Source organism: Pleurodeles waltl, chromosome 9 (assembly GCF_031143425.1).
Source record: "Pleurodeles waltl isolate 20211129_DDA chromosome 9, aPleWal1.hap1.20221129, whole genome shotgun sequence".
In the NCBI taxonomy this organism is placed as follows: Eukaryota; Metazoa; Chordata; class Amphibia; order Caudata; family Salamandridae; genus Pleurodeles; species Pleurodeles waltl.
The window spans coordinates 502249277-502276083 of NC_090448.1; the positions used below are offsets into that span (position 1 = coordinate 502249277).

General features: G+C 41.3%; 1 protein-coding gene across 9 annotated transcripts in view; it reads right to left on the reverse strand.

Moving 5' to 3' along the window:
* Positions 1-26807, reverse strand: part of SYNE2 (spectrin repeat containing nuclear envelope protein 2) — a 1823309-nt gene that overhangs the window by 314846 nt on the left and 1481656 nt on the right. For all 9 annotated transcript variants that reach the window (XM_069207355.1, XM_069207357.1, XM_069207362.1 and 6 more), the window contains 4 exons: positions 20688-20858; positions 20141-20274; positions 14256-14460; positions 153-326 (listed from right to left, as the gene is read on the reverse strand). In XM_069207355.1, the coding sequence (XP_069063456.1) occupies positions 153-326; positions 14256-14460; positions 20141-20274; positions 20688-20858 (684 nt within the window). The remainder of the gene's footprint in view (positions 1-152; positions 327-14255; positions 14461-20140; positions 20275-20687; positions 20859-26807) is intronic.

Genomic DNA, 26807 nt, shown 5'->3' on the forward strand with positions numbered 1-26807 from the left:
TCAGAAGACTCCTCAAGACCTGGCTCTTCGACCAGTAGCACCCCCCCTCCCCAGCGCCTTGAGACCCTTGCGGGTATGTAGCGCGCTTTACAAATGCAGTGATTGATTGATTGATTGAAGTACATACACATAGCATGTAAAACAAAGAGTACCTTTACTTGATTCAATTCTTTTACAATTTTACATTCTGCATAGGAGATCCTCTGGGAAAGAGAAGACTTTTCTGAAATGATGATGACTGGATCTGCTTGTTGCACTAACTGGTCTTCCACCTTGGAAATCTGGAGACTAATTTCTTTTACACTTTCAAGTCGAAGACTCAGTTGCTAAAAATAGAAAAAATAATAAATGCTTTGAGAATAATCTATGTATCTGTTTGTGCAACTTCTTCAACTACACAACAATTGTTACTGTTATTTTTATTCATGAGATAAGTACAGAAGTATTGACATAAACAATTGTTTCATAACAATAAAAGAATATTATCAAATACAATTCCATAGCACTGTTAAGTAATAAACAAAACATAATGGCATAAATGTTTCGACTATGACAGACAGAACTGGAGTTTGAAGTTAGAGCAAGGAGATGTAGCAGACAAAGAATGGCGTGCAAGTACGCATGCATTCACAAGCCTAAAGGAAGCCCATAGGATGGAGAAAGACACCATGGACCCCGGATCCCCATTACAGGAATGGCAGCAGCATACAGAGCCCAAATATCCTGGAAGTGTCAGAGGAACCTACAGACCACCTGAGAGGCTGCCACAAGGAGGCAACGCCCAGGAGGTGAGGCACTTGTAAGGAGGGGTGCACTGTTTTTGCTTGTAGGCTGAAAGGGGAATTACTATGAAAGGCTTGGTGGTCGAGACAGGCACTTGTTTTGTCTGTTCATTGTTATTTTCCTAAGGTCTGTGTTTGGAGGTGGCTAATTTACGTGTGGGAGGAAGAAAGGTAATAAAGAGTGAGCATTATTTTGGGACGTCTTAATTTTATTCTTACTTTAAAAGTGCCTAGAACCATTGTTTGATGGTGTGAAGGATCTATGTGGACTCCAAATCCTTATATAAAGTGAAGAATAAAGGAAGCAGACAGATGTGCTTGGCTGGTGGTGGACCAATTAACAAGCTATTTCTGGCCAGCTCTAGCCTCAGACTTTTATCCTAAGTTTGGGAAGTTCAGCTAGTAGGCAAATGTAGGAGAAGGATTAGGGCTGGTTTTGTGACTTGTCTGTGTGGTTGGTGCATCAATAAAAACCTGCTCCAGTGAAGGCAGCCCTAGTGCCGCTTGTGGTTTGGCCCAACTTTTTGAAACTTAAAAGTACACTGGTTTTCATGTGAACAACGATTCAATCTACAAGGCTTCGTTTTTTAAGTCCAATTTTTATCTTCAATGGCCACAAAATAAATGAGGGGTAATCAAATACTACTATTTAATTTATGCTATTGAAATTCAAATTAAAAAAATAACAACTTGGATAGTCCAATAAGACCTTGGAAACTACAAAGGAGTGGAAAATGTGTTAGCGGGAACTGGATGATGCTTTTATTGATTGTTTCAATGTTTGAAAAATAATTTGTGGAGCTGAATTTAATGAAAGTTGTCCTATACTTTATTCATAAACAAGTTATGATTTTGCACCAGTAACCACTGTGTTTATGTATACCCAGTCAGCCTTTCAGATGTGCAAAGAACAGATTTATTGAGTTTAATAAATGCAGTGGATACTTCCTGACACCAGAATTAGTCAGGCGAATTAGGAGGCAGGAGGTGAAGACAAAAGATGCATAAAGGCCACCCTGAGAAAAAACTACCTCAAGAGCTATTTGAATGAGGTTTTATATTAAACCATCTCTTTTTTCAGTGCTATTTTGGAAATACCCCCAACTTTGGTAAACTCATTTAGGGGTACTTTAGTACTGTGGATGCGTTCACAGTCATTTTCCCAAAGCACAGATGAAAAGGAGAAAAATCCTTTGTAACGCATATATGTATGGGTTGTGTTCTGGCCACTTACTTTTCTATTTCTACACAGTTAATATGTTAGTAACTATAAATAAGGCTGGAGTATTTTCCCCAGACAGGGTCATCTTCAAATTTCTATACTTCGGTACGCGCACTACACAGTACTATTGGACTGTACCCAATAGGACTTTAATGTTCCCTTCAGGCTCTACATGCATAGAATAGTCCTAACAACCTTAAGTTATATGTTGACAAAACACTGATAGTAGTTTTCGAGGGAATCTGCAAACAGCATCCATGAAATACAGGGGAAACATTGAACAAACCCCCACTTATTAGTACCTAGCTGGCTAAATCAAACCATAGATCACTTTTACCATCTTAAAGCCCAGAGTCTCAAAGCACATTAACTCCGATTTCAAATAAGGAAACTTCATCATAACTATATAGCCCAAGAGCATCTACTATTTTACACATTTTCCAGATCAAATTAATATCAGCAGTGACATATGGCATACTAATTTCAGGGGAAGACTGTGTGTCAGCCTAGAAAAAGTACTGAGCGTTGTTGTGTTCCATATTCAGCCTTCAATATTCCTGCCCAATTATTCAACTCAGACCTGAATTTGGGCTCCTGAATACGGGTTATATTTTGAATTTGCAATTAACAAATTACTGTGATTGCCTGTGTTTCTCTGAAGTCAGACCCCTTAAAGTTACCACCTAGAAAGGAATGGTAAACAATTACCTCATGCAACAATCAAACCGCATAAATATTATGTATTAGTAGCTTCAGATATTACAAACGCAGAAAACTGGAAAGCTAACCTGGAATATAGCGCCTTAAAACAGGCAATGGAGACAATAAATTTACTTTAATTTTGAGAGAATATGGAGTTGATACGACTAAAAATGGGAAAATGAACCTTCCACTTTCAACAGCTTGACCCCACAGGCTTATCTATTAAAATATGTAAAACCTTCTATCAGAAGCAATATGTTTAAGATTTCACTTTCAGGTTCCCTGAATAGGAGAACATCAACTTATGTGGAAAAATCAAATTGTAACTTTCTGGACTTACTGAAGACCCTGTTGATACTGGACCGAATCCACATCACACTTAATATGCATTTGTCCTAGTCTGACACAAAACATTACTGCGACTGATCTTTAGCCGCATGGGTATTTGGTCCACTGAAAAAGCCCTAACTAAATGTATTGAGGGCGGGGACCTAAAATTGGTGTTGCGGCTAGCCAAATGTCTTGACCCTATGATGTTTGAATTAAAGCGGAAAAAAACCATTTGAGCATCATATAACCTGCGTGTAATAAAAACATTTTTTGGTAGTCTGCAAAAAAACAAGAGAAGGGTAATATTGAAAGAAAGCTATAACACAGCCTTTTATAGAAGTTCCGTATTAAGATTGTTTATATACAATATTACGGCATCCTGACAGTTGGTGTATTTATGACAATTTATTTTTAAAGTAGACTGATTTTAATACGTTCATTCCTTAATATAGATTAAATTCTTTGAATACTTGAGATGGTTCATAATAGCATCAATAGATATTTCCTGAGACATATATGTAACATTGTATCGTATATCTACAACACAAACCTAGCCAAAAGTCAGAGAAGTGCTCAACTATGTCAAAGACAAACAAAGTTAATGAGTGGTAGCTGATTTGTAGACTGTTGATGCATTGTAATGTAGTGTTCTTTAAAGAGGTGCCTCTTTAACTCTTCTGTAAATTGGAGCAGCATTGGAGTAGTCCTTATGCATAGGGGATGTTGATCCGCATCATGGGCACATAGATGGAAAAAGCAGCTGCCTTGCGTTTTCCATTTCTTTCTTGTACTTTTTAGTCTATAGTTTGATGGCGTTCTGGTTGTAGGTCTACTGAGAAACACCAGACATGATGAGCTTGTCTGCATGATAAACGGAGTGCTGGTCATGATGCCTTTGTAAATGATGCAGCTGATTTTGTAGATAGTGCACACAAGGAAGGGGAGACAATGGTGTTCCTGTAGGTTCTTGGGTGATGTGATCATATTTTTAAGGCTCTGGATGAGACCTGCTGCAGTACACAGGATGCCCTGTAGAGTCTGGGAGACCATGGATCAGGGTGGTACATCCTCCAGATGCAAGATAATGAGGGCTAGAACAGCGGTTCTGAAATCAGTTGCTGGAAGAAATTGTTTCACTTTCTTTAGAACAGAGAGCTGGTACCAGGTGTTTTACTGCAATGTGTTCACTGAGGTTGGTGTTCAGGACAATTCTACATGGCTTGGCATTCAGTGAAAGTTGGGTTTTGAAACCATCAAGATTGAAGTCATGGAGTCAGGTTTGTGTTGTTTCTTCTTGTTGACAAATAACAGGATCCCTGTTTTGGTTGCATTGAGTTTCAGGCAGATGAGTGGCATTCAGGTCTGGATGGCCTTCAGGCATTATTTAAGGTCTGAAGCAGAGGAGACTTTCAAGCAGAGGTATGTATCATCACAGCATCTTGGTGAATCTTGATGCTGTCATCTGTAAGTAGAGCACCAAGTAGCTCCATTTAGAGACTGAAGATGACAGGGGGCAGTATGGAACCTTTGGGTTCTATTCTATGGTGGTAGAAAAAGGTATTATGTGACAGCAGAAACTTGCCCTTTCAAGCAAGGATTACAATCAATGAGAAAGATTTCTGACAATCGGTGAGGACTGGAATCCAGACCCAAGGACCACAGCCTAATATTTTAGCAGATAAGCTGATTGGGGATAAGCTATTTTCAACAAGTTATGCACACACTTGCATGCTGAGGGTAACAGGTTTCTTGAACAATAATGAGGAACTGGGTGTCATCAACATTTGATTTAAAGAGTCAGCTAAAACTGTTGCAAAATATGTGCTGGGGCATGTAACTCCTACCTGGGGCATGCTATATCATGTACAAATACATAGGCAAAGAAATCAGACCAGAAGATCCTTTCCGCAGCTAAATACAATGTAAACAGCTTTTTCCTTTAATAAAGCAACCTGGCAATGAGGCCCTCATTTCTCCACTGTTGAACCACCAACAGAATTCCATCTCGAGGCCTGTTTTCCCAATGCATTTGCTAAGCCTTTCCAAGTGGACTCATCTGTCTTGCAATGTTGCAACATAATCCAATTAATACAACAGGGAGAGCACTCACCAGGACGAACCATCTCAAACCTGGCCACTCTTACTTAAAGGTAGGTGGGTTCTATATTTGACAAATTATAACATCTCTTCCACCAGCATCTGGAGGTTGCTGTCATGTTCCTCCACAACTATCCAAGCTTCACCTGGACACCAACACGTCTCATCAGGAGTTCCAATTGGTGTTAACCTGCTCACAGAGTTCAGAGGTTTTTCTAAAATGGTCTCCAAGACCTCATTTCCTAAGACACATTCATCAGCCACTGGCACCACCCGTAGAGGCTAGTGGGATGTAACTGGCATATACTACAACAACACAAAGGGGAGGAGTAGAAATAGGGACTCTAATTTTCTCAACGGGTGAAGAAAGCCTTCATCTATTGTTATAGTCTTCTTGCTACATACTGCTATTTCTCTCAAGTACCCTACAAGTAGATTGGATGTGGTTCAGTGGCTAAGTTGTTGGCCTTTTAACTCGAGCACCTACAACCTAATCCCTGTTCTTATATATTTGACAACTATCATGGTTCTGAGCAACTCACTCCCCACCTCAGGCTGTGATTATGTGTAAAATAAATATTCAAAACATCACCTGTCCAGTGTATTGTTCCTATTACATGTTTCAATAAATAAATCAGTCCTCATACTTAATGGGGTTCTATATACAGCTTCTTCTTGCACCTAGGACTGTTCTATTTTAAACACTTAAAAATCTCCAGGGGCAGTGCATCAAGACCTCTAGCAACAAACCAATATTATAAACGTATTTGCTTGTAGTTAAATGTCAATCCATTTGAGGATGCTTGCAATATTTTGGGACAAAAAAATGATGTTTTTTAAAGCACTTTGTTTGAAATCTTTCTAGTAAATCACATTTTGATCACTGTTAAATGACTCTGAAGTTATGTATATTTGATCTACAAAACAAAACAGAGCTGAATAATATATCTGAGCCATATGTGAACAAGCGTGGCTAATATTAAGGTGGTTGACTGTGTAGTTGACTGAAATAAAAGTTTGATATATATTTATACATGGAAATCCTTTTTACAGACAGTGAAAACAGACCAGTATATGGCAGGTTTTGGCTAAAGTTTACTCAGTTCTGCAGCTAAGTTGTTCTCAGTGCCTTTAACAAAACCAGAGATACTAGCCATTAATATTAGCTGAGACATCCAGGGCATGGGGTATCACACTACTCTCTCAGATAGAAGGTTTTATAAAGCTCAAATCAAAGTAAAAGCTGCCTTCAAGAAAACTCTTACCTGGCCTTTTAAGAGTCATGTCACAGTAACTACTGCAGTAATGATACTGAGGCCCTCATTACAACTTTGACGGGCGGCGGAGGCCGCCCGCCAAAGTTGCGCCGCAGGAATACCGCACCGCGGTCTGAAGACCGCGGCCGGCATTCCAAGTTTTCCCCTGGGCTGGCGGGCGGCCGCCGAAAGGCCGCCCGCCAGCCCAGGGGAAAACGACCTTCCCACCATGAAGCCGGCTCGTAATCGAGCCGGCGGAGTGGGAAGGTGCGACGGGTGCTACTGCACCCGTCGCGTATTTCACTGTCTGCTGTGCAGACAGTGAAATACAAGCGGGGCCCTCTTACGGGGGCCCCTGCAGTGCCCATGCCATTGGCATGGGCACTGCAGGGGCCCCCAGGGGCCCCGCGACTCCCCCTCCCGCCATCCGGTTCCCGGCGGGAGAACCGCCAGGAACTGGATGGCGGGAGGGGGAGTCGGAATCCCCAAGCCGGCGCAGCAAGCTGCGCCGGCTTGGAGGATTCCTTGGGGGCAGCGGGAAACCGGCGGGAGACCGCCGGTTTCCCTTCTCTGACCGCGGCTAAGCCGCCGCGGTCAGAATGCCCCGCGGGGCACCGCCGGCCTGTCGGCGGTGCCACCGCGTCCCGCGTCCCGCGGCCCTGGCGGTTACAAACCGCCAGGGTCGTAATGAGGGCCTGAGTCTTGTTTGCCATAACTTATTTCACATGAATTTGCAGAGTGTAATTTTGAAAAGTCTTAGCAATACATCACCTGGGCTGTCTCTTAAATGAAATCATTTTGATTTAATTTTCTCGCTAAGGTGCTTCCTCCATGGATTTCAGCTCAATGAATGCACAAATCAGTCATGACTGTACATCAGGCATTCTGCTGAATATATCTATGGACTACCAATCCGTAATCAAACTTTGGTGAGTGTATGTAATATTGCCCCTAACATCACATAAAGCACTTTGTGTCAAAACAGAAGAAACAAAACAGGCAGTGGTTGGGCCTTGTGTATCTATGACAACATACTCTGGAAAAAATACTTTTCACTTAATCTTGTAAAACTAGAAAATACAAATTCCGAAGAAGACCACCACAGCTAACAACCAATTGAACTACGAGGTTCTTAAAACAAATTATTTTGTAGCCTTTTGTTTTCATTCAATACCATGACGAAATTACCCCTTGTATATATCACACGCTGCCACAACACAACTTAATGTCAGGCTAAGAAAAATATCTTGTTCTGGACACATTAGATGGAAAATGGAAAGTGGAAAGTGGGAGGTCAACCAATCAAACAATGAATGATTTATAGAGCGAAGCATATTACCTGTGAGGGTCTCAAGGCGCTGAGGCTGCAAATTGCTTTGTTGTGAACTGTTCATTTGAGGTAGGGTTTGTGAACGGTTTTAGGGTGAGCCATATGATGGCCTGGGTCATTCCTATAAGAATTGAGTTCTCAATGGTATAGTTTGAGAAATAAAGGAGTCCTGAGGATCCCAATATTGTCCTTGTAAACACGTGGTAGCATGTGGGAAGAGCACTCAAATATCTGCTTTTAGTACTGATTTAGGTTGCTTGTAAACTCAAATGGTAATAGCCCTTATAATACCATCATCACATTTGGAACCCACAGCACATTTGGATCGACAGATGTCCACCAACTCAGTGCAAAAATGCAATAAAGCCTGTGATATAGCAGGTGGTAATACTGACCTTACTCTGCTGCAAGTGTTTATTTTGATGCACCTGCAGACAATGAAATGCACAGTTCCAATTACCTACATGTCACAGTGGCATTTACTATCCTGGGGTATTACTACCTGGTGCTGGGATTGTGAGCAAAATATGTTATGCATTCCAGTTGCCATTCCAATTATTGCAACAGGTTACTGACAGATTTTTAAAGTTGGTAAGCTTTCATGGTGTGACAGTGATTATAAATCTTTGTCAGACTCAGTCAGGGTCATTTTTCACTTGTGCATTTCTGTATCTAGAATTACTACCTGCAGAATTTATGCAACACTTATAAATACACAGATGTGATAAATCTACACTTACCACTCCACTGTAAATGAGTGCCTTTGAGCAGCAAGTGCCACTTGTATTCCTAGAAACAAACCTTAACTCTGAGAAGGTGCTCAGCAGTTGTTTAAAATGCATCATAGCAAAGGGTAATCTAGAAAAATCTGCATACTTTGATAAAAGGTGAGTCTGCGGCATGTAAGCATGCATAATTCATTACAGGGACAAGAAATACATATTTTAGCAAAACCAATCAGTTTAGAAGTTGAGAAATGAGATAAAACTTGCACTCAATTCAAGCACGAGAATGACCTTACTGACCTTCATTGTCTCATTAAGTAATCTGACCCGCTGCGTGACTATTTCCAGAATACAGGAGGGATTTGCGTAAGCCAATTTATTTGCCATGTCTCAGACTTCACAGACTTCGTTCTTGCATCACATGTACCTTTTAACCGATCTGATTGACCCCAGAGGCTACATGCTTGTTTATAAATAGAGAGGTGCAACAGTCCGTTTGTAGAATATGCGGGGTAGTAGTGAGCACAATATTATGCTATTTTACTGCAGAATGAACAGAAAAAATTACCAGGCCAAATCTCACCACACTGAATGATTTTAAACCACAATTGCCAATAACAACTTATGCGAGTGGAGTGTTCCATGTCCTTATTATTGAGAGATGGAATACCGCGCTACCTATGGTAAGGCTATAAGGTGCTTTAACGCTTCGTCAGGGGTAGTACAACATAATAATAGAGTCATGGCTTATGACTCTATTATTATGTTGTACTACCCCTGACGAGGTGTTGAAGCACCTTTTGGCCTTATGGTGGGTAGCACGTTAGCCTGTGACTCAAAGCAAGTGGTTAATCCATTGGTTAATAATTGCTGTAGATTTGTTGGTTAATGGGTCAGTCTTGTACTCCAAAGAAACTGAAGAATTCCCCCAATTTTCAAGTGGTGATATTCAAGTTAATAGGAGTTAGAATTAATTATTAGAGTGAGTTATGGTAAGTGGAAAACTTGACCTTATGATGCCAACCACTAATCAACTGCTTCCAATACATTAAAAACGACTGTCAGGGCAAGGGCATGATTACTATTTAGACATTCACATCACTTGCCTAACCCAGTTATTGAGTTCTATCTATTCTACTTACCCTGCAATTTAGTTGTCAGTTGATACATTAATAATATCATGTGATGTAATGCATGTGATATAGTGATTCTTTACTTTTATTTTTTTATTTCATTAGGAGTTTTGGTAAATGTTGACGAGTTCCTGTACTGGTCATTTGATTAGAGTCATGGCATCTTTCCAAGGAGATGGTGAAAATTTGTTTGAGTAAATTGTGGTTACAAATTTGGTAAGGGGAGCAGAGCATGGAAAAGTAGATAAACCACACAGGGCTAGATGTATGATTTTTTTTTTGCGATTTTCTAATTAAAGATTTTTGCAATTGGCAATTAGGAAATCACAAACAGCGTTTTACTCATGTGCCTTAAACACACGTAGAGCATCTGAGTGGCTCGCAAATAGACCTACCTCATTAATATTCATGAGTTAGGTCACAATTTGCGACCCATTGGGAATGGGCAAATATCACAGGGATGGTGATCTGCTGGGGTCAGCAGACCAACATGTCTGTGATTGATTTTTAAATAAAGCAATTTTTTAGGGTCGAGCGTGCAAACGCTTTGACCTGTTGTAAGCATTATTGGGCCTTTTACCAGGCCCATCTCATGCCCATCACTTTATTCGTTCCTGGGCTTGCCTTTAAAAAATCACTTGATGTAATTGGTAAATGCTTTATGTCTGTCTCGCCTTGAGGCTGTTTTTGTCATGCCTTGCAGACTGCCCCTGCTACAAGGATTATGGGAGATTGCTGATTCACTTCATCGTGAGCAAACTATTTTTTTTCTTCTTTTGTCTCTCCCCTTCCTGATGCATGGCGGCCATGGCGCTCACAGTGCGAACAGACACAACAGCGTGAAGTCAATCTGCGGTATTGGAGCGCTGAGCACATGGTTCACATTTACCTAATCAGATAATTTCTTGTGGCTCTCCCCTTAAAACACTTGAAATTGGTAAATGCTTTATGTAAAACAGAAATCCTCAAAGCGAAAGTGGCTCTCCTGGCACAGCGAGAGAGCCTATACTACAATATTCACTGCACTCGGGTAAATCACCTCACAATGCTTTGCAGGGTATTACTTTTACAAAACATTTTTACTCATAACTCAGCCTGTTGTGGTCCTAGGACAGTGGGTCCACCACCAAAACATTCAGCACAACACAGTCTTTCAGTCTAGGTCATCGCTGGGTCCCCGCACTAGGCTAAAGGGGATCCCAAAATAATAACCCCTCTCACCAGTCAGTGTATTTTTAAGCCCTCATTGCTTGAGCGTTTGTTTTCACAGCTCAGGGTAGTTAATGGTTTGAGGGCCTTGTTTGTAATATTGTTGCAGTAGGCCTGCGAGCCCTGAAAATGTGTAATGCACTATGCCCTCTAGGGGCTAAATATGTAGTTACAGTGCATTACCTTCTGCCATTTTCATTTTGTGTGGTTATGCCCTCTAGGGGCTAACTATATAGTTACATGACCATGTTTCTTATAAATACTATTTTCATTGTGATGTCCTCTTGGGACTGTTCTAAGCATTGCAGTCATATCAACAAAGTAAAATGTTTGTGGCACGGAAACTTGCAACATAATGCTTTGCAGGGCATTACTTTTACAAAACATTTGTGCTCATACCTCAGCCTGTGGTGGTCCTAGGACAATGGAACCACCTTCAAAACACTGACCACAATGTTCTCTTTCTGTCTACATCATCTTTGGGTTACCATACTATGTTAGTGGGGACTCCAAAATAATAACCCCCACAACCATTCAATATCTTTCTAAGTTCTCTCATGGCTACAACTTTTGGTTTACAGCTAGGAGAAGTGATGTTTTATGGACCTTGTTTGTAATATCATTTCAATAGGCCTGCTAGCCTTGAAAATATGTAACGTACATATATGGTTAAAGTGCATTACTTTCTCCGATTCTTTTTTCATGTGGTTAAGCTCTCTAAGAGCTGACTGCATAGTTACATGACTATGGTTTTTCCAAATGCTATTTTTTTTGTGGTGTCCTCTAGGGGCTGTTCTGAGCATTGCAGTCAACATACTATAATATTTGCAGCACACAAACTTGCTCCATAATGTTTTGCAGGGCATTACTTTTACAAAACATTTTTGTTCATAACTCAGCATGTGGTGGTCCTATGACAATGGGACCACCTTCAAAATGCTTTTTCTGCCTACATCATCTTTGGGTCCCCACACTAAATTAGTGGGGTCCAAAAAATAATAACCCCTCCCACCATTCAGTGTCAGAGCTTTCTCATGGCTAGAACTTTTGCTTTACAGATGGGAGAAGATTTGTTTTAAAGGCCTTGTTTGTAATATCATTGCAGTAGGCCTGCTAGACCTAAAAATGCCCTCTAGAGGCTGAGTATATGGTTACACTGCATTACTCTCTCCTGTTTTTTCACGGGGTTATGCCCTCCAGGGGCTAACAATATGGTTACATGACCGGTGCCCTCTAGGGGCTGTTTTGAGCATTATAGTTCATTGCCAAAAGTTTATTTCTGATAAAGGTTCATATTATAATCGTATATGCTTTAATAATCTCTCCTTATTACAATTAGGACTATGATTCAGGCGAACTTAACATCCTATTACACGTCAACAGTTTGAACAAAAGATTATTTCTGATAAAGGTTCATATTATAATCGTATACGCTTTAATAATCTCTCCTTATTACAATTAGGACTATGATTCAGGCGAACTTAACATCCTATTACACGTCAACAGTTTGAACACTCTTGATATGTTTGGGTGACCCTTCTAGTTTATTTCTCCTCTGTCGCTGGCTTGTGTCTTTTTTGGGGGGAACTGTGTTAGCCAGCCAGCAAACTCTGATGTTGTGGTGGTGAAAGTGGTATTCTATTGGAATTAGCATGGCAGATTTAAATTAGGATGCTAAATGGCAAAATTTTCATTTTTGCTGCATACAGAGGAAAGTAAATGGAAGTGCTTTAGTTATATGCACGGCCACTGGAATAATATGGCAGGTAAAGGCGAAATTATATGGCGGGGTTGACCAAATTATGTGGCAAGAAAAGTCCAGTTATTACTTTACAATGCTAATAGCTCTAACCTTAGCAAATGAGAGACCTATTGCATTGAAATGCTTGTTTTAAAATGCAGCCTGTTTTCCTGAAAGGAAAAAGGGATGTATTTTAAAAAGAATGCTGAAAATGTTTCTTTCCAATTTGTCTGAGTAGGCAGTGGTAGTACAATCACTGCCTGCTGTTAAAAAATGTTTTCATCCACATTCACGAAGGGGTCCCTTGGGAACCCCTTCCCATTTCCAAAGGGGTTACGACCTCCTTCTAGGAGTCCGTAAAATGTGAATGTTTTGTGACCGCATTTCGGTGGCAAAACATTCATACATACCACTGCGAGTCGTTATTGGAAAGAGACACCCTTAACATGCCCCTTCCTAATTCTGAATCACAAACCTATTTTGTGATTTGGTAATAGGTTACTGAATCGCAAAATAGGGTTTTGTACATTCAAAAAGGCTTTTTTGAGGTTGCAAATGGCCTGATTCTGCCCATTGTGACGTTTGCCTCCTAAAAAACCTTCGCACATCTGGTCCACAGTGACATACTTCTTTTTACCCTTCCTTTGTGATCTCTCTTGTACTGCACTGATAAACTTACCATTAGGCATGCAGGTGGTTGGCCTCCCCATTGTGCCATATTTCGACTGAACATTTTCCATGTAATTTAAAGAAAAAAGTATTGAGACTATGTGGAGTAAATACTGACACATGTTTTGAAAAGCAAGATTTCTTAAAGTGCTATTTGCCACATATGCTGTGTCAAAAAGAATGCTACCAAAAATAGCAATATGAAATAAATAACCAAATGGGAGTGTTCAGGAGTAGGAGTTGATAAATGAGAAAAGGCATATGCACTTGTGTCTAAGAAAATATTTAAAATAAGGTAACAGCTACTACTACTATACCAGTATACGCCTGGAGAGCTAGCAGTCACTGATCCTCCCCTATTTAATCCACAGTGCATCATGACCTCTTGATGGGTCACTTTACCTCGACAATACTGGTACTGCATTCAAGAGTTTTAGCTGCCATTCTCTAAGCAAATACAGTGGTTATGGACTTGGATGATAGATCACCTCCTACTTGTCCACCACTTCTCTTCGGTCTCTGCATAGCCAGGTGAGGCGGGGACAAGACCAGAGAGGCAGCCACTTCCACCCATGACTCTAAAGAAGTGAAAAGTAATTGTGTTTTTCACTGATTTAATGTAACTGCAGTGATTCTTTGAAATCTGATAATCCAGCACTAGAAACCATACACAGCAAATTATATAAACAATGACTTGTGATATAATTTTCTTACTACACATGAGTTTCAAAGCAGAACTCAATTGTAATAAGAAAAAAGAACAGGTCTTCAAGGTATTGCAGTTTCCCATTTATTATATAAACATAATGTGACGCACCATCCGAAAAGTTTTAGTGAACTTTATAATAAACAAAATTGCAGTGGAATGGCTGTGTCGGTAAATATTTGAAAAAAAGCCATTCTACCAGTTAGTACATTTACCCAAGAACAAAACTGGCAGCGCACAAAAAATGACAAACTTCATGAGTTCTAGTGACACATTTTTCTTAAACGAATTTTGTGATTATGATAATATACATTTATATATATATATATATATACATAAAAAAGTCCACCCACATTTATATCTTGCATTCTTTTCTGCAGGATTTCCACCTCTTTATCTTCTGATATGTTTGCACTGTGGAGACGACTGCACTCATTTTCCAGCTGCTTAAGGGCGACTGATGCATCTGTGCATAGTTTCACATGTGACTCGCAAAGAAGCAACAGAGCTTGTGCTGACTGCAGCTGCTCCGTGAGGTTGTGATTCGCTAATGTCCATCTGAAAACATCAGAGTTAAAAAACAAATGGCAGTTAATGGTCTCTGAATATCGTGCTATAACCAAAAACACAACATTTACATTTAGATAAACTCTTTAGTTTTAGGTTGTTGTAACCTGCTAGTTTTCTGGCCACCAGCTGGTAACTGAGGCCTAATTAAACCAGGCATCCTAATGACTATGGGTCACTTAATCGACCCCAACCAATAGGACAGACTTTATAAATCAGAAGAGGACATTCCCTAATGGGATCTCTCATTTAGTACAACAAAGTCAGGGTGCAAATCACATAATTTTAAGCGGGGACTATATACTTTGTTCAGAGTTATCTACACACAACGTGTGACGCTGATGTGTTTTTGGACACTTACACAAATAACACAGTATTTGGAAAATTAGCTAATATTCAATATCACAAGTTCCTCTGAACATTTTCAAACACTTCCAGGTGCTTTTATTGCAATGATTTAATCAACACTATGTATTAACATATTGGGTTAAAGATTTCTCTCAAACGCAGATGTTATCCCCTTCATAACTGCAAAGAAGCTTAGGCACTAATTTTCCAGACAATCAGCAAATCAAACCCCACATTGCGTCTGTAAATAATTCAAATTGTTTTACTCTATGCTGCAGCAATAGCAGTAGGCATTTTCAGAACACTACAACAATGACTGAAGAATCTAAAATGATACCAACATATTACACATGCTAATCATAAAAAAACAAGTCAAATCCTGGAAGGGTTTGATTAACTGATTAAAAGTCTGCATAAATGATTCTCCTTCTTTCCGCTGTGGAAATTAGGAAATAGACTGGGCCCACATGCTTGACAGTATTTCGAAAGACACTGATATCTCAACTAGGGCACTATTGATCTCTTTTACTAAATTATCTTGGAGCATTCGACACAGGTGCCTCAATATCACAATGACGGGGGTTTTCATGATATATTAATTGGCAGGTTAAGTATTGCTAAACATTTACTGGAAGAAGAACCTCCACTATTTAGCTACTGGTGGACCTACTTTGTGGATTATTGTGGGTTAGAGATGTCATCTTTGGAAGCTGACCCAGATAAGATAGATCTCAAGTGTTTCTGGAGTTCAGTTAAGCCTCCAAAGGATTCTGTTGGATAGTAACTTTGACATGTTCGATTGAATTGCTCTTAATATATCTTGGGACATTGAATTTTACTAAATCCAGGACTTTTATATAATATCATTATTTGTTGTGCCACAATATTTATTTGCACTGCTTTTTATTAAATAAATAAGTCAGACTATACATGCAGTGCTTTCAGTAAGCCTCTGGGACTGCGCTACCAAAATGTAATGTTTGCAAGGTTAACATCCAATTTAAATATGTGTCCCTTAGTTTCAGTATACAAATATATTGGGTGTCTTTTACTGTCCCTGTAAACATGTTTGCATTGCACTGGTGGTAGCTCAGAACCACTCAGTGGAAAACATCTTTGTTATTCACAGTTACCCATTTGTAATTCTAAATATAGGTACATGTAGCAATACATGTCTGTGAAATTAAAGCGGTTTCCATCAGGAAGCCAAAAACATGCTCCTTAGGGGCTTATACGCTGCATGTTAATTAACTTAAAAGTCACAGTCTTTCATGACATCCTCAGCATTCATTATTACAAACTGTAGGCACCCTGTGGTTTTATTCTGTTAATACTTCCATGTTTTAGACCCTACTGTAAAGTATTGTTAATGTGACCTTTCTTGTGCAACAACTAAGTTTGGGGCTTCTGTTTCACTTTTTACTTTTACACTTTTAAGTAAATATGGAATGACTCTTAGTATTTCATCCAGACATTGAAGCAGTTCTAAGTTGCAAATGCAACATAAGATGTTTTCAGTGTTAAGGCTTTTAAATGTATCCCTGTTCATTGTTTGTTTTCTTTCTATTTCCTTATTTCAGAAATACAAAGTCTTCTTTTCATTCATAATTTCTGTGGCAGGACCTCTTTGGCACGCAGAAGATGTCATAAATGGAAACAAGACGGGGAAAATATAATGCTAAAAGATATAGAAAATGCAGGATAATGCCACTTTGTCCCATATGGTTTTAAACAATTCGAAGTCAGACAGTGTGGTGCACTCTCATACACTGCAGATTTGCTGCACAAAGTTTCACATAGGGGATAAAAAAGTGAAGTCCTAGAGTTCGATAAATCACATGGAGGAAACCTGAACATATTTTTTCTAAAAGAACTGACAATTATAGTGTGGTATTTATGGATCATTAAGGCATAGCTGTGTGTGTTAAGGTTTCCTAGAAGCCTCTATAAATAAGCATTTGCAATGCAATGGTCTTGCGTTTGCTCATGTTAAAGCTGATAGCGTTGTAAACTCCTAACCCGACTTTTCACCTATCGGCAAAAGTTCATTTATGTACGTAACCCGAAAAAGTGCAATTAACTGTGTAAAGCGCTCAACTTCTGCCAAGCGAAATCGCACTAGGAAAATAGAGAAAAAGTAGTCCACGAGCCGGACAGAAAACAGCGAGCCTCGCATGTTTTCTGTACTTGGTCGTTGCGCTCGAGGAGGGCTAGCCACCGGAAAAGGCATGACGTATGCATGCCTTCGACTAATGGAAGCAAGCAGATTTTAATAGGCAAGCCAACGAACCAATGAAAAACACTGACATGACGTCGACAGGGCTCCGAGCCCTTTTCTAATTTCTAAAGCGTCTCACTGCGATACGCATGCGCGTGCGCATGCGACGCAGGCTCAACCCTAAAAAGGGTGTTTCTGGAACTGAAGCTGAGCGTAAGCTATCCATGGAAAAGCAAGCAGCAGAAGCCTTATTTTTTTAAAGTACTCCTAGACTTAATAGATTGCAGTAAAGTTTTTATCAGTGTGTACAGGGAGCACCCTAATCATGGACATATAAAAAAAGAAATGAAGGCAAGGAAGTGAACTCTAGATACATGTTATTGCTAAATACCCGGCATGAAATGCCCACAAAAATCCTCCAATGCTCCTGACAGAGATTCGTGCTCTTTCACTCATTGCCGGTTAATGTGATGAAGGGCCTGATTTAGAGTTCGCGGATGGGTTACTCCGTCACAAACGGGACGTATATCCTGTCCGCCATATGACAATTCCTATAGGATATAATGGGATTGTAGTATGGCGGATGGGATATCCATCACATTTGTGACAGAGTAACCCTATCCGGCAAACTCTAAATCAGGCCCTTAGTCTCTTGTACTCACGTGCTCGGACACGCGGTGTTGGCAGCTCTGACTCTAGCAGTTTGCGCATGCAATCTTTTGCCTGGACAGCATCGGCTTTTCCCACAAGGTCTGAACCCAATAGAGATAAAAAACTTGTGAATCACTTTTCATGGATTGGCTCTGTTCCCTCCAATTTTTGAGCCTGCACAGGCTTATTTCCTATCTAGTACTGTGTCGGGCTCCTTATCAGGAATCACTACTGCCTACAAATTAGGACCAACTAATGCTCTACAATTGGGTTACTGTACTGATGATGACCCTGTTAATATCTTCTTGGTCAAAATGCCATCAATACTAACGGGCAAAAAGACATATCATTGAGAAGCTGATCCACCAGGAGCTAACAAAAATGTTGTTGAATGTTCACCATTTATAAACAAATTAATTTGCTGTGCCAGCCCCGTAATGGGCCACAAAGTTGCCTAGTGCTCTACTGATGATCACTTTTTAAGTTTTCTTTATCACTTCACTTGCTTGCAATGTGTGATCACTTCACTTCACAGAGCACCACTGCTGTTCAATGCAGATCCTTCCTGTACAGTGTCTGATTTTATTTTATTACAATTTCTGTACATAAAGGACTCTTGCACTGAATGCAGGTCTTTGCTGGTGTTTATTTATCTGTGATTGTACCTATTGACAATCAAATGGCAAAGATATTCATGTTGCTAAATGAAACCTAGAGGGGTTTTTGTTGCTCTATGACCACTAAAATGAAAGCAGTAGGACGCCCCCATACATGAATGTCCTCTTCAAATCTATGTGGGTGGTATTTATGTTGAGGTACAAAACAGAGGAGAGAGGACTTTGAAATCTGAACAGCTGGGTTGAAGATTTCTAAATGGAAGTGGAGCAACCTTTAACAGGTTTCTGCATAAAAGTGATTATTTATGCATTGTGAAATGAAGAAAGGATAATGGATAGGGTTTGATATATTCTGAAGCAATGGGTCTGAGTTTCTGGTTTGGAAGATATTGTTACAGCACTTCCTAGAAGATTAGAAAAGTGTACAAGTTTAATGTGAAAAAAATCACATGGCTTCACAAATTGGATTCATACTTCGGAAAGACTTAGGGCCTGATTCTGACCCCGGCGGTTCCTTACCGCCGGGGCCAGGGTCGGCGGGAGCACCTCCAACAGGCTGGCGGTGCCCCGCAGGGCATTCTGACCGCGGCGGTTTTGCCGCAGTCAGAAGTGGAAAACCGGCGGTCTCCCGCCGGTTTTCCGCTGCCCTGGGAATCCCCCATGGCGGCGCAGCTTGCTGCGCCGCCATGGGGGATTCTGACAGCCCATACCGCCATCCTGTTCCTGGCGGTTCTCCCGCCAGGAACAGGATGGCGGTATGGGTTGTCGTGGGGCCCCTGGGGGCCCCTGCAGTGCCCATGCCAATGGCATGGGCACTGCAGGGGCCCCCGTAAGAGGGCACCACATTGTATTTCAGTGTCTGCATTGCAGACACTGAAATACGCGACGGGTGCCACTGCACCCGTCGCACCTTCCCACTCCGCCGGCTCAATTCTGAGCCGGCGTCCTCGTGGGAAGGCTCTTTTGCACTGGGCTGGCGGGCGGCCTTTTGGCGGCCGCCCGCCAGCCCAGTGCAAAAGCAAGAATCACCGCAGCGGTCTTATGACCGCGGAGCGGTGTTCTGGAGGGGGGAACTCTGGCGGGCGGCCTCCGCCGCCCGTCAGGGTTAGAATCACCCCCTTAATAATGCATCCACAGTATTGGCTATACAGGGAACAACGTAAAGAGCATAACATAAGAAGTTGTAAATGTTCCTTACCCCAAAGCTGTAAGCCCCTAGCAGAAAGGACATACCATGGAGGCACATTACAAGTTACTTTCTAGAAAAAGCAGTGACATGAAGTATTTCCATACTGTGAGAATTCTAGCTGCAACTTGTCAGCCTTGCACAATAATACATTTGGTTCTGAAGTAATACAAAAACTATCACTTTAAAACAAATGGACAGGCCGTACAGAACATGGGAGAGTACGAAGCTGTTTCAGATACAATAATTGGAATAATACTTCAAACTCAACAGGGCATGGCAAGAAAATCCAGATAGCACAGATAGTAAAGGTTAGGATTAAATAAATTAGAACCTGAGGACTCCAAAGGGGACTTAGATGAATGAAAGCACAAAATAATTATAGACAATATTCCCCCTTACCACGTTCAACCTTTTTTCATTCATTGAGCATACACAAAAATGTCAATCTCTTCACCCTAGAAGAATCCATACTCTCAGGGGGATGTTTTAGATGCTTCTTGGTCAAATGTAAGTATACCTAAATTAAGTACCCCTATTAAGGCATTGCTGCCATTTCACATAGTCATTCTTGGTATGTCCATCATCACACTCATCTACCTTCATCCACAAGTATATGGAAGGTAGTTTGATACTTTGCAATTTTGATACCTGGAATGCGCATCCTGGTACTTCTTTTCAATAATTTGCATGACTGATGGACTACAGCCAGGTTTTAAGTTATTTGCAGCATTCTGAAGCTTCACCCAGTTGTCTTCATTACTTTCAGCTTGGTCCTGAAGGCTCTAAGGGAACAGAGTCACAATAATTAGCCCCACATGGTAGTCACATACAATCATTACTGGGACACATTATTATAAGATATAAATGGTGGTTTGATAAACATGCTGAGCCCTAAAAATAGAGTAATCTAACTTACTGGACTAACTTTATACTGTGCCATTGGACATAAATAATTATTTCATAGGTCAAGGCAGCACCTATCTGACATCAACAGACAGTGAATACACAACTGACTTCAGGAAGATTAAGCTATACTTGATATGGCCTTATGAGCTTATTGTATAATAACATCAATGGACATCTAACCAGAACATTCTTTCTTCTCCACTTGTATATCTCTTTTCTCTTCCTGCCATGATCACTGCTATACTATATGACAACAAATGTTTCATTATGGAAATATTGATAAATGTACCTGAAGGTGTTCCACCTGGCTTCTTAATATATCATGAGAGAGTGCATATAGCCTGTTGTGATCCATACCATATAATAATCGGGCTGTCACCATGTTGACCCCCTCATAGGCAACATCATACACTTCCCATTGCTTTAAAAGTTTCTCCATGGAAAACTTCAACTGATCGACCTACATTTAGAGAGAAAACATTAAAAATAAGAGTTTTCTGTTTCAGCACTTATTACGGGATAATGTGGCAGATATTTAACCAAACAGAATAATTTAAATTACCACTGTAGTTTGCACATAGTAAAACGACCTGCTTCAGGTCAGATAGTCAGATCTGATCAGGTCAGTTAGATGTTAGCAATGTACCATAGCCTGCAGTTATCACCCATAAGTTGCTGACAGGAACACAGTGCCAGTTCATGTCATTTAATCAATATGGTAACTAATTTGTGTATCACTATCTTTCATGATTTAATAGCTCGTTTTTTGTGCCTTCCCCTTATCAATCAGTGTTCCTTTACAATCCTCAGCCCAAAGTTTTAGTTAAAGAATGTGTAAAATATGTAAAATACACTGCTACTAAGGGGAATAGTGGGTCAAAGAGTATTTCATTTTACTCCCGCTAATCCTTTGACTTTTCTCAAATGATGTCCTTGCTATACAGATCAATATATGTGAAAACAAACTCTTACATATTTGAGAGAGATGTAATTTGAGACCTATTACATTTTGAGTTGGGTACTCCTGCTTGATTTGCTCAAAGAGGGATTAAGTGGTTATTGTCAATTATAGCTTTAGTAGCTCATGGTAGAATATTGCAATGATTTCACAATTCCTTATTATTTTATTGAAATAAAAGTTATAGTTAATGCAAGTAGTGATAACAAAGCCATCCATAAAGGCTACCTGAGCCTCCATTTTGAAGGAATGAAGTATAAGAAAAATGATGGTGGTTAAAAAAGAGTAAATGACGATGAAACTGCAGAAAAGAAAGATTTTGGGGGGATTGTGCAGGCAAGTCATTGAGAATATGAATACATTAAAGCCATAACATTGTGAATATGAATACAATAAAGGTATACATTTTTGGAAGATGATGATTTAGTTGTGTCCAGGGATGCCGGCCAAAATAATATGGTTCCCCCAATTACCTTTCACCTGGTTCCTAGAGCTATGTAAGTGGCCTATCCAAACTGTAGACTTGAGAAAGAAACAATGGCCTCACTATCTCTCTCCTGGGCATATTTCATGAGCCTGGGCGGGTATAGAGATTACCTCTGTTCTGCCAGAGATTATGTAGGATAACATTAGATAAACTGGATCCCCACTTTGTCTGAGAAGTCAGAGACACCTCATAAATTTATTTTTCAGTTCTTCATTTGATGCTAACCATGAAGTAAACAAGGCTATAATATTATACATAACCAAAACCTTAGCACAGGCAGTATTAGAAATGTCAACAAGTAGTAAATACCGAGACGTTGTTAGACACTAACAAAAACTGTATTAAATTTTTCGTTGAACTGCTACAAATGTAAACCATCTAATCCTGAGGTCCGCAATGGTCAGTACACCCTTTAAGGAGTTGATGTCCACAGTTCATAATTAGGGTGCTCAGCTACGTGGCATTGTGTCCTCTGGAACTGGAAATGTCCTCTGCCGATCAACTAAGGCCCTAGGTATTTATATATTGTTTCCTTCTAGAATTTGTTAATGGTCCATTTTGGCTACCTCACAGGACATCAGGTCAAATTGCAAGAAGTTATACTTGCAATAAATAATGTGAAATATAATGCATGGATAATATGCCTAACAAAGGACTGTTGCAGGTTTTCACATAATGTTGCTGAATATATGGTTATTCATATAACACATAACAGGCATGTATACCATGACTGCATGCAGGACAAAAATATCATCAACTAAAATACATTTTGGTTAGTGCATAACTATTACGTAAAATCTACCAGGCAGCAGGGACCACAGATCAGAGCTCCTAATTGGTGAGAACTAGTGTTAATTCCCAATACCAGGCCCAGGGAGATAGCATGCACGGCCTGCTAGAGGCTTTGAGGGTTTCAGTATTTGGGTCAACTGCAAAACAGTGTTCACATTTCAGTTTTCAAAGACTATGGTAGTAATTCAGAGCTATAAGCCAGGAATGGAAGAGTGTGAAAGGTGAAAATACGGGGCAGGGAGTAGTACAATTTGAAAGCCATTACAGGAGAATTTGGTTCTGGAATTCTGGGATTCCTGAATGAAGTCTGGGGAACTGAATGAAGTCTGAATGAAGTCTGGGAAATGTCATTCAGAAGCCAAAATACCCCTTAAGAGATAAGTATTATTAATGTAATTATCCATTCACTGTAGGCATAATTTTGTAAGTTATTTTGCACTAATATACTGGTGAGTACATAGTTAAGGCTCGAAAGCAATGCTAAACCTACTCTTGCACTTCCATTTAATTAAAGTTCCTAGTTATTTGCTTTTCCTGATTTGTACACAAGGACATACGGAACACAATTTAGTTTCATTTATTTATTTATTTTTGTGAGTTGAAGAACAAGTTACTTGCCTTCGGTAATGATTTATCTGGTAGATACACATTATAGTAGCAGATTCCTTACCTTAGAATTTACCCCAAATGTCAGACTGGATCCAGAGATTTTTCTGTGAGCAGTACTCTTGCATGCCGTCAGGTGGCAATGATCGACTCCGCGTTTGTCGTAGGCATCATGGTCGCCATGATGACATTAGAGTCATACTTAAGCGCCACCCCGGCACGCTGACGTCATTTTCTATTCACGACTTTCCACGCCAGTAGTGCAGAGCCATGAAGAACACTGAAATTGGTGTGCCAGAGCTAGAGCCCTGAAAGGGAAATCCCTGTCCCTAGAAATCAGTTCGCAAGCGGGAAGGATGGGTGGGTAGGTAGGGAATCTGCAACTAGAATATGTCTCTACAAGACAAATCATTACCGAAGGTAAACAACTTGTTCATCTGATAGAGGCTCCTAGTTGCATATTCCTTACCTTAGAATAGTTACCCAAGCAATACCATCCCTGGTGGTGGGCTGCGCACCAAGATCATACTACAAAGTCCTGCAGGCTCGAACGACCAAAGAGGCCGTCTTTGCAGAGCTGACTGTCCAGGCAGTAATGTTTTGTGAATGTGTGCAGAGATGCCCACGTTGCTGCCTGCCAGATATCCAGGACAGGAACTCTGTGTGCTAACGCTGTAGTAGCAGCAGTTGCTATGGTGGAAAAAGCATGCAAGTCCTCAGGGGGTTGCCTCTTTGCCAGAGCATAGCACATTTTGATGCAGAGCAGTACTCATCGTGCGATGGTACCCTCCTGCACCGTCCTCCCTTTCCTCGCACCCACATATCCAACAAAGAGTTGATTGTTCACCTGGAAATCGTTTGTACGATTGAGGTAGAACATCAATATTCTTTTTGGATCCAGATGGTGGTGTCTCTCCTCTTCATGAAAGGGATGAGAGGGACGGTGGGGTGCATAAAAAGTAGGCAAAGTGATGGATTGACCTACATAAAAAGGGGTAACAAAATAAAGAACAAAGGAGGCCCTTGTACGAACCATTCCATTGACCTGTTACTGTGTTTCAATGGGGGCATATTGCATAGCAAAGAGGTAAAACGTGGCATGTGTACTGCTAGGTAGCCTGAGCTATGAACACACATTGCTGTGTTTGACATTGTCACACACCTGTTGCTTCTGGGAAGAGATGACATAGAAGAGGGCATATGTGTACTGCACCCAACATTTGATGTGCACCAAAGGGACGATAAAGCATGTGTCAGGAAGGTGATGGAACATAAAAATCATACCATAATACACATGTCAAAGCAAGAGAATGACAAACATTGAAACCAGAAGTGGCAGGTTGAGCTAGGTTGCCATAACTATGAACAGGAATCTGTCATGTTTTGAGGCTGAGAAATATGGTGTAAAGGTGTGTTCCAAACCAGGGTAGGTACATGTCATGCATAAACAAAAATACTAGCATGTGCGAGTCCAGCCAGATACACAGCTCACAAAAATATGCAGCCATGTCAGGCAATTGGCAGTGGTGTGTGTAAATGTATGCCTTGGTGTCACGTGTGGGTCAATGTATGATCAGGCTTCCATCTATGTGTTACAGTAAGTGGAGTCACTGAGCCCAGAAGAGGATTGCCAGAGAGTGGAGTGACAAAAATAGTGGCTTGAAAGAAAGAGCTTGAAGCTCACTCACTCTGGGAGCAGAGGTGATGGCAATAAGAAAAACAGCCTTGATGGTTAAAAGCCCCAAGGGACATTTGTGCATCAGCTCAAAATGGGCAAGTCAGGACCAGGTTCAAGTCCCATTGGGGCATAATGAACGGGGTTGGAGGAAACAAGTGGGTAAGTCTCTTAACGAACCTTCAAACAATGGGAGATTTGAATAAGGAAGGTTGGTCTGGCAATCAAAGAAAGGCAGAGATGGCCGATAAATAACCTTAGAGGCTGCCCAAAGCAGAGCCCCTGTTGGGCCAAAGAAAGGATGAACAAGAGAACCTTAGAGAGAGGTGCAGAAAGGGGCTCAACAGACTTGTACACCATGCTACAAATTTATGCCAAAAAACAGGTGTATACCGTTTTAGTGAAGGGATGCCTGGCTAACAAGATAACATCACAGACTTCGGGCGGAAAGCCGAAAGCTGTCAACTGTTGCCGTTCAATCGCCACGCAAGAAGGCAGAGACTGGAAAGATTCGGGTGGAGAACCGCCCCCAACTGCTGCAACAGAAGATGCTCCTGATCGGAGGATCCGTAGCTTTGCTCAGAATATCTGGATACCAGACTCTTTGTGTCCAGTCCGGAGCCACAAAGATTACTTGGGCCTGGTAGTTCCTGATCTTCTTCAGAACTCTGGACAGAAGTGGTATCGGTGGGAAGGCGTAAAGGAGGCCTGAGTTCCATTCAACAAGAAAAGCGCTGCAGAGCGAGTGCCGCTTTGGAAGCTCCAATGCACAAAACAGCTGACATTGAGCGTTCTCTGCAGAGGTGAACAAATCTAACCAAGGCTCTCCCCACTACTGAAAGAGAACTTGTGTCACCTCCTGTTGGAGATGCTATTCATGATCAACTATGCATCGATGGCTGAGTTTGTCTGCTCTAGCATTCATAGAGCCAACCAGACGTTGGACCACCAGGGTGATATCCTGATGTTCCATCCTCGTCCAGAGGCGTACAAGCTCTTGACAAAGGGTCCATGACCCTACCCTACCCTGCTTGCTGCAGTAAAATATGGCGTTAGTGCTGTCCACGAACAACTGCACCACTTTCCGTTTTAGAGAGGGAAGGAATGCTTTTCATGCAAGCCTGATTGCCTGGAGCTCTAAAAGATTGATGTGGAGTCTGGATTCCGCCGGAGACCAGAGACCCCTGATCTCTGCTTCTCCCATGTGGCCACCCCATCCCAGGAGTGATGCATCTGTCACTAGTATGCTATCTGGATGGGGAAGGGAGGGGGATCTGCTGCTGACGCAATCTCGATTCGAAAGCCACTACTGCAGGTCTTTCACAGTTCCCTCCGAGATAAGGGGACAGACTAGGAAGGCTTGGAGGCTGTTGCAGGGGCGGGGGTGGACTGGGCAGACCTCTGGTTCCCTGTTCCACGAGCCCTTGGGGTTCAACGGCCACGACTGTGCAGTGGCTGGGAAGTATGTGAGGTTTTGTGGTTGTCAGGCAACAGGGAGCCCATTCTGTGGCCATGAAAGGGGCAAAAAGTGGACTGTGGTGGGTGAGGGGCAGTCGCTAGGTCAAGGGACTGAGCCATAGCCTGGGACTCCTTGAACCTATCGAGGGCCAAGTCCACTTTCTCTCCAAAGCGACGGGTGTCATCGAAGGGCATGTACATGAGAGACTGTTGGACATCCCCCGAGAAACCAGACGTCCTCAACCAGGCTTGGAACCTCAAGGCCACTGTTGACGTAACCGATCTGCCTACTGAGTCAGTCATGTCAAGTCCACGAGTTCTGAACTTAGCCCCATCCCTCCTCCAGGACCTGCAGCAATACCTGTGCGATTGTATCCCACAGTGAATGGGTGTAGCAGCCCAAAAGGCATGCAGTGTTTACGGACCGCAATGC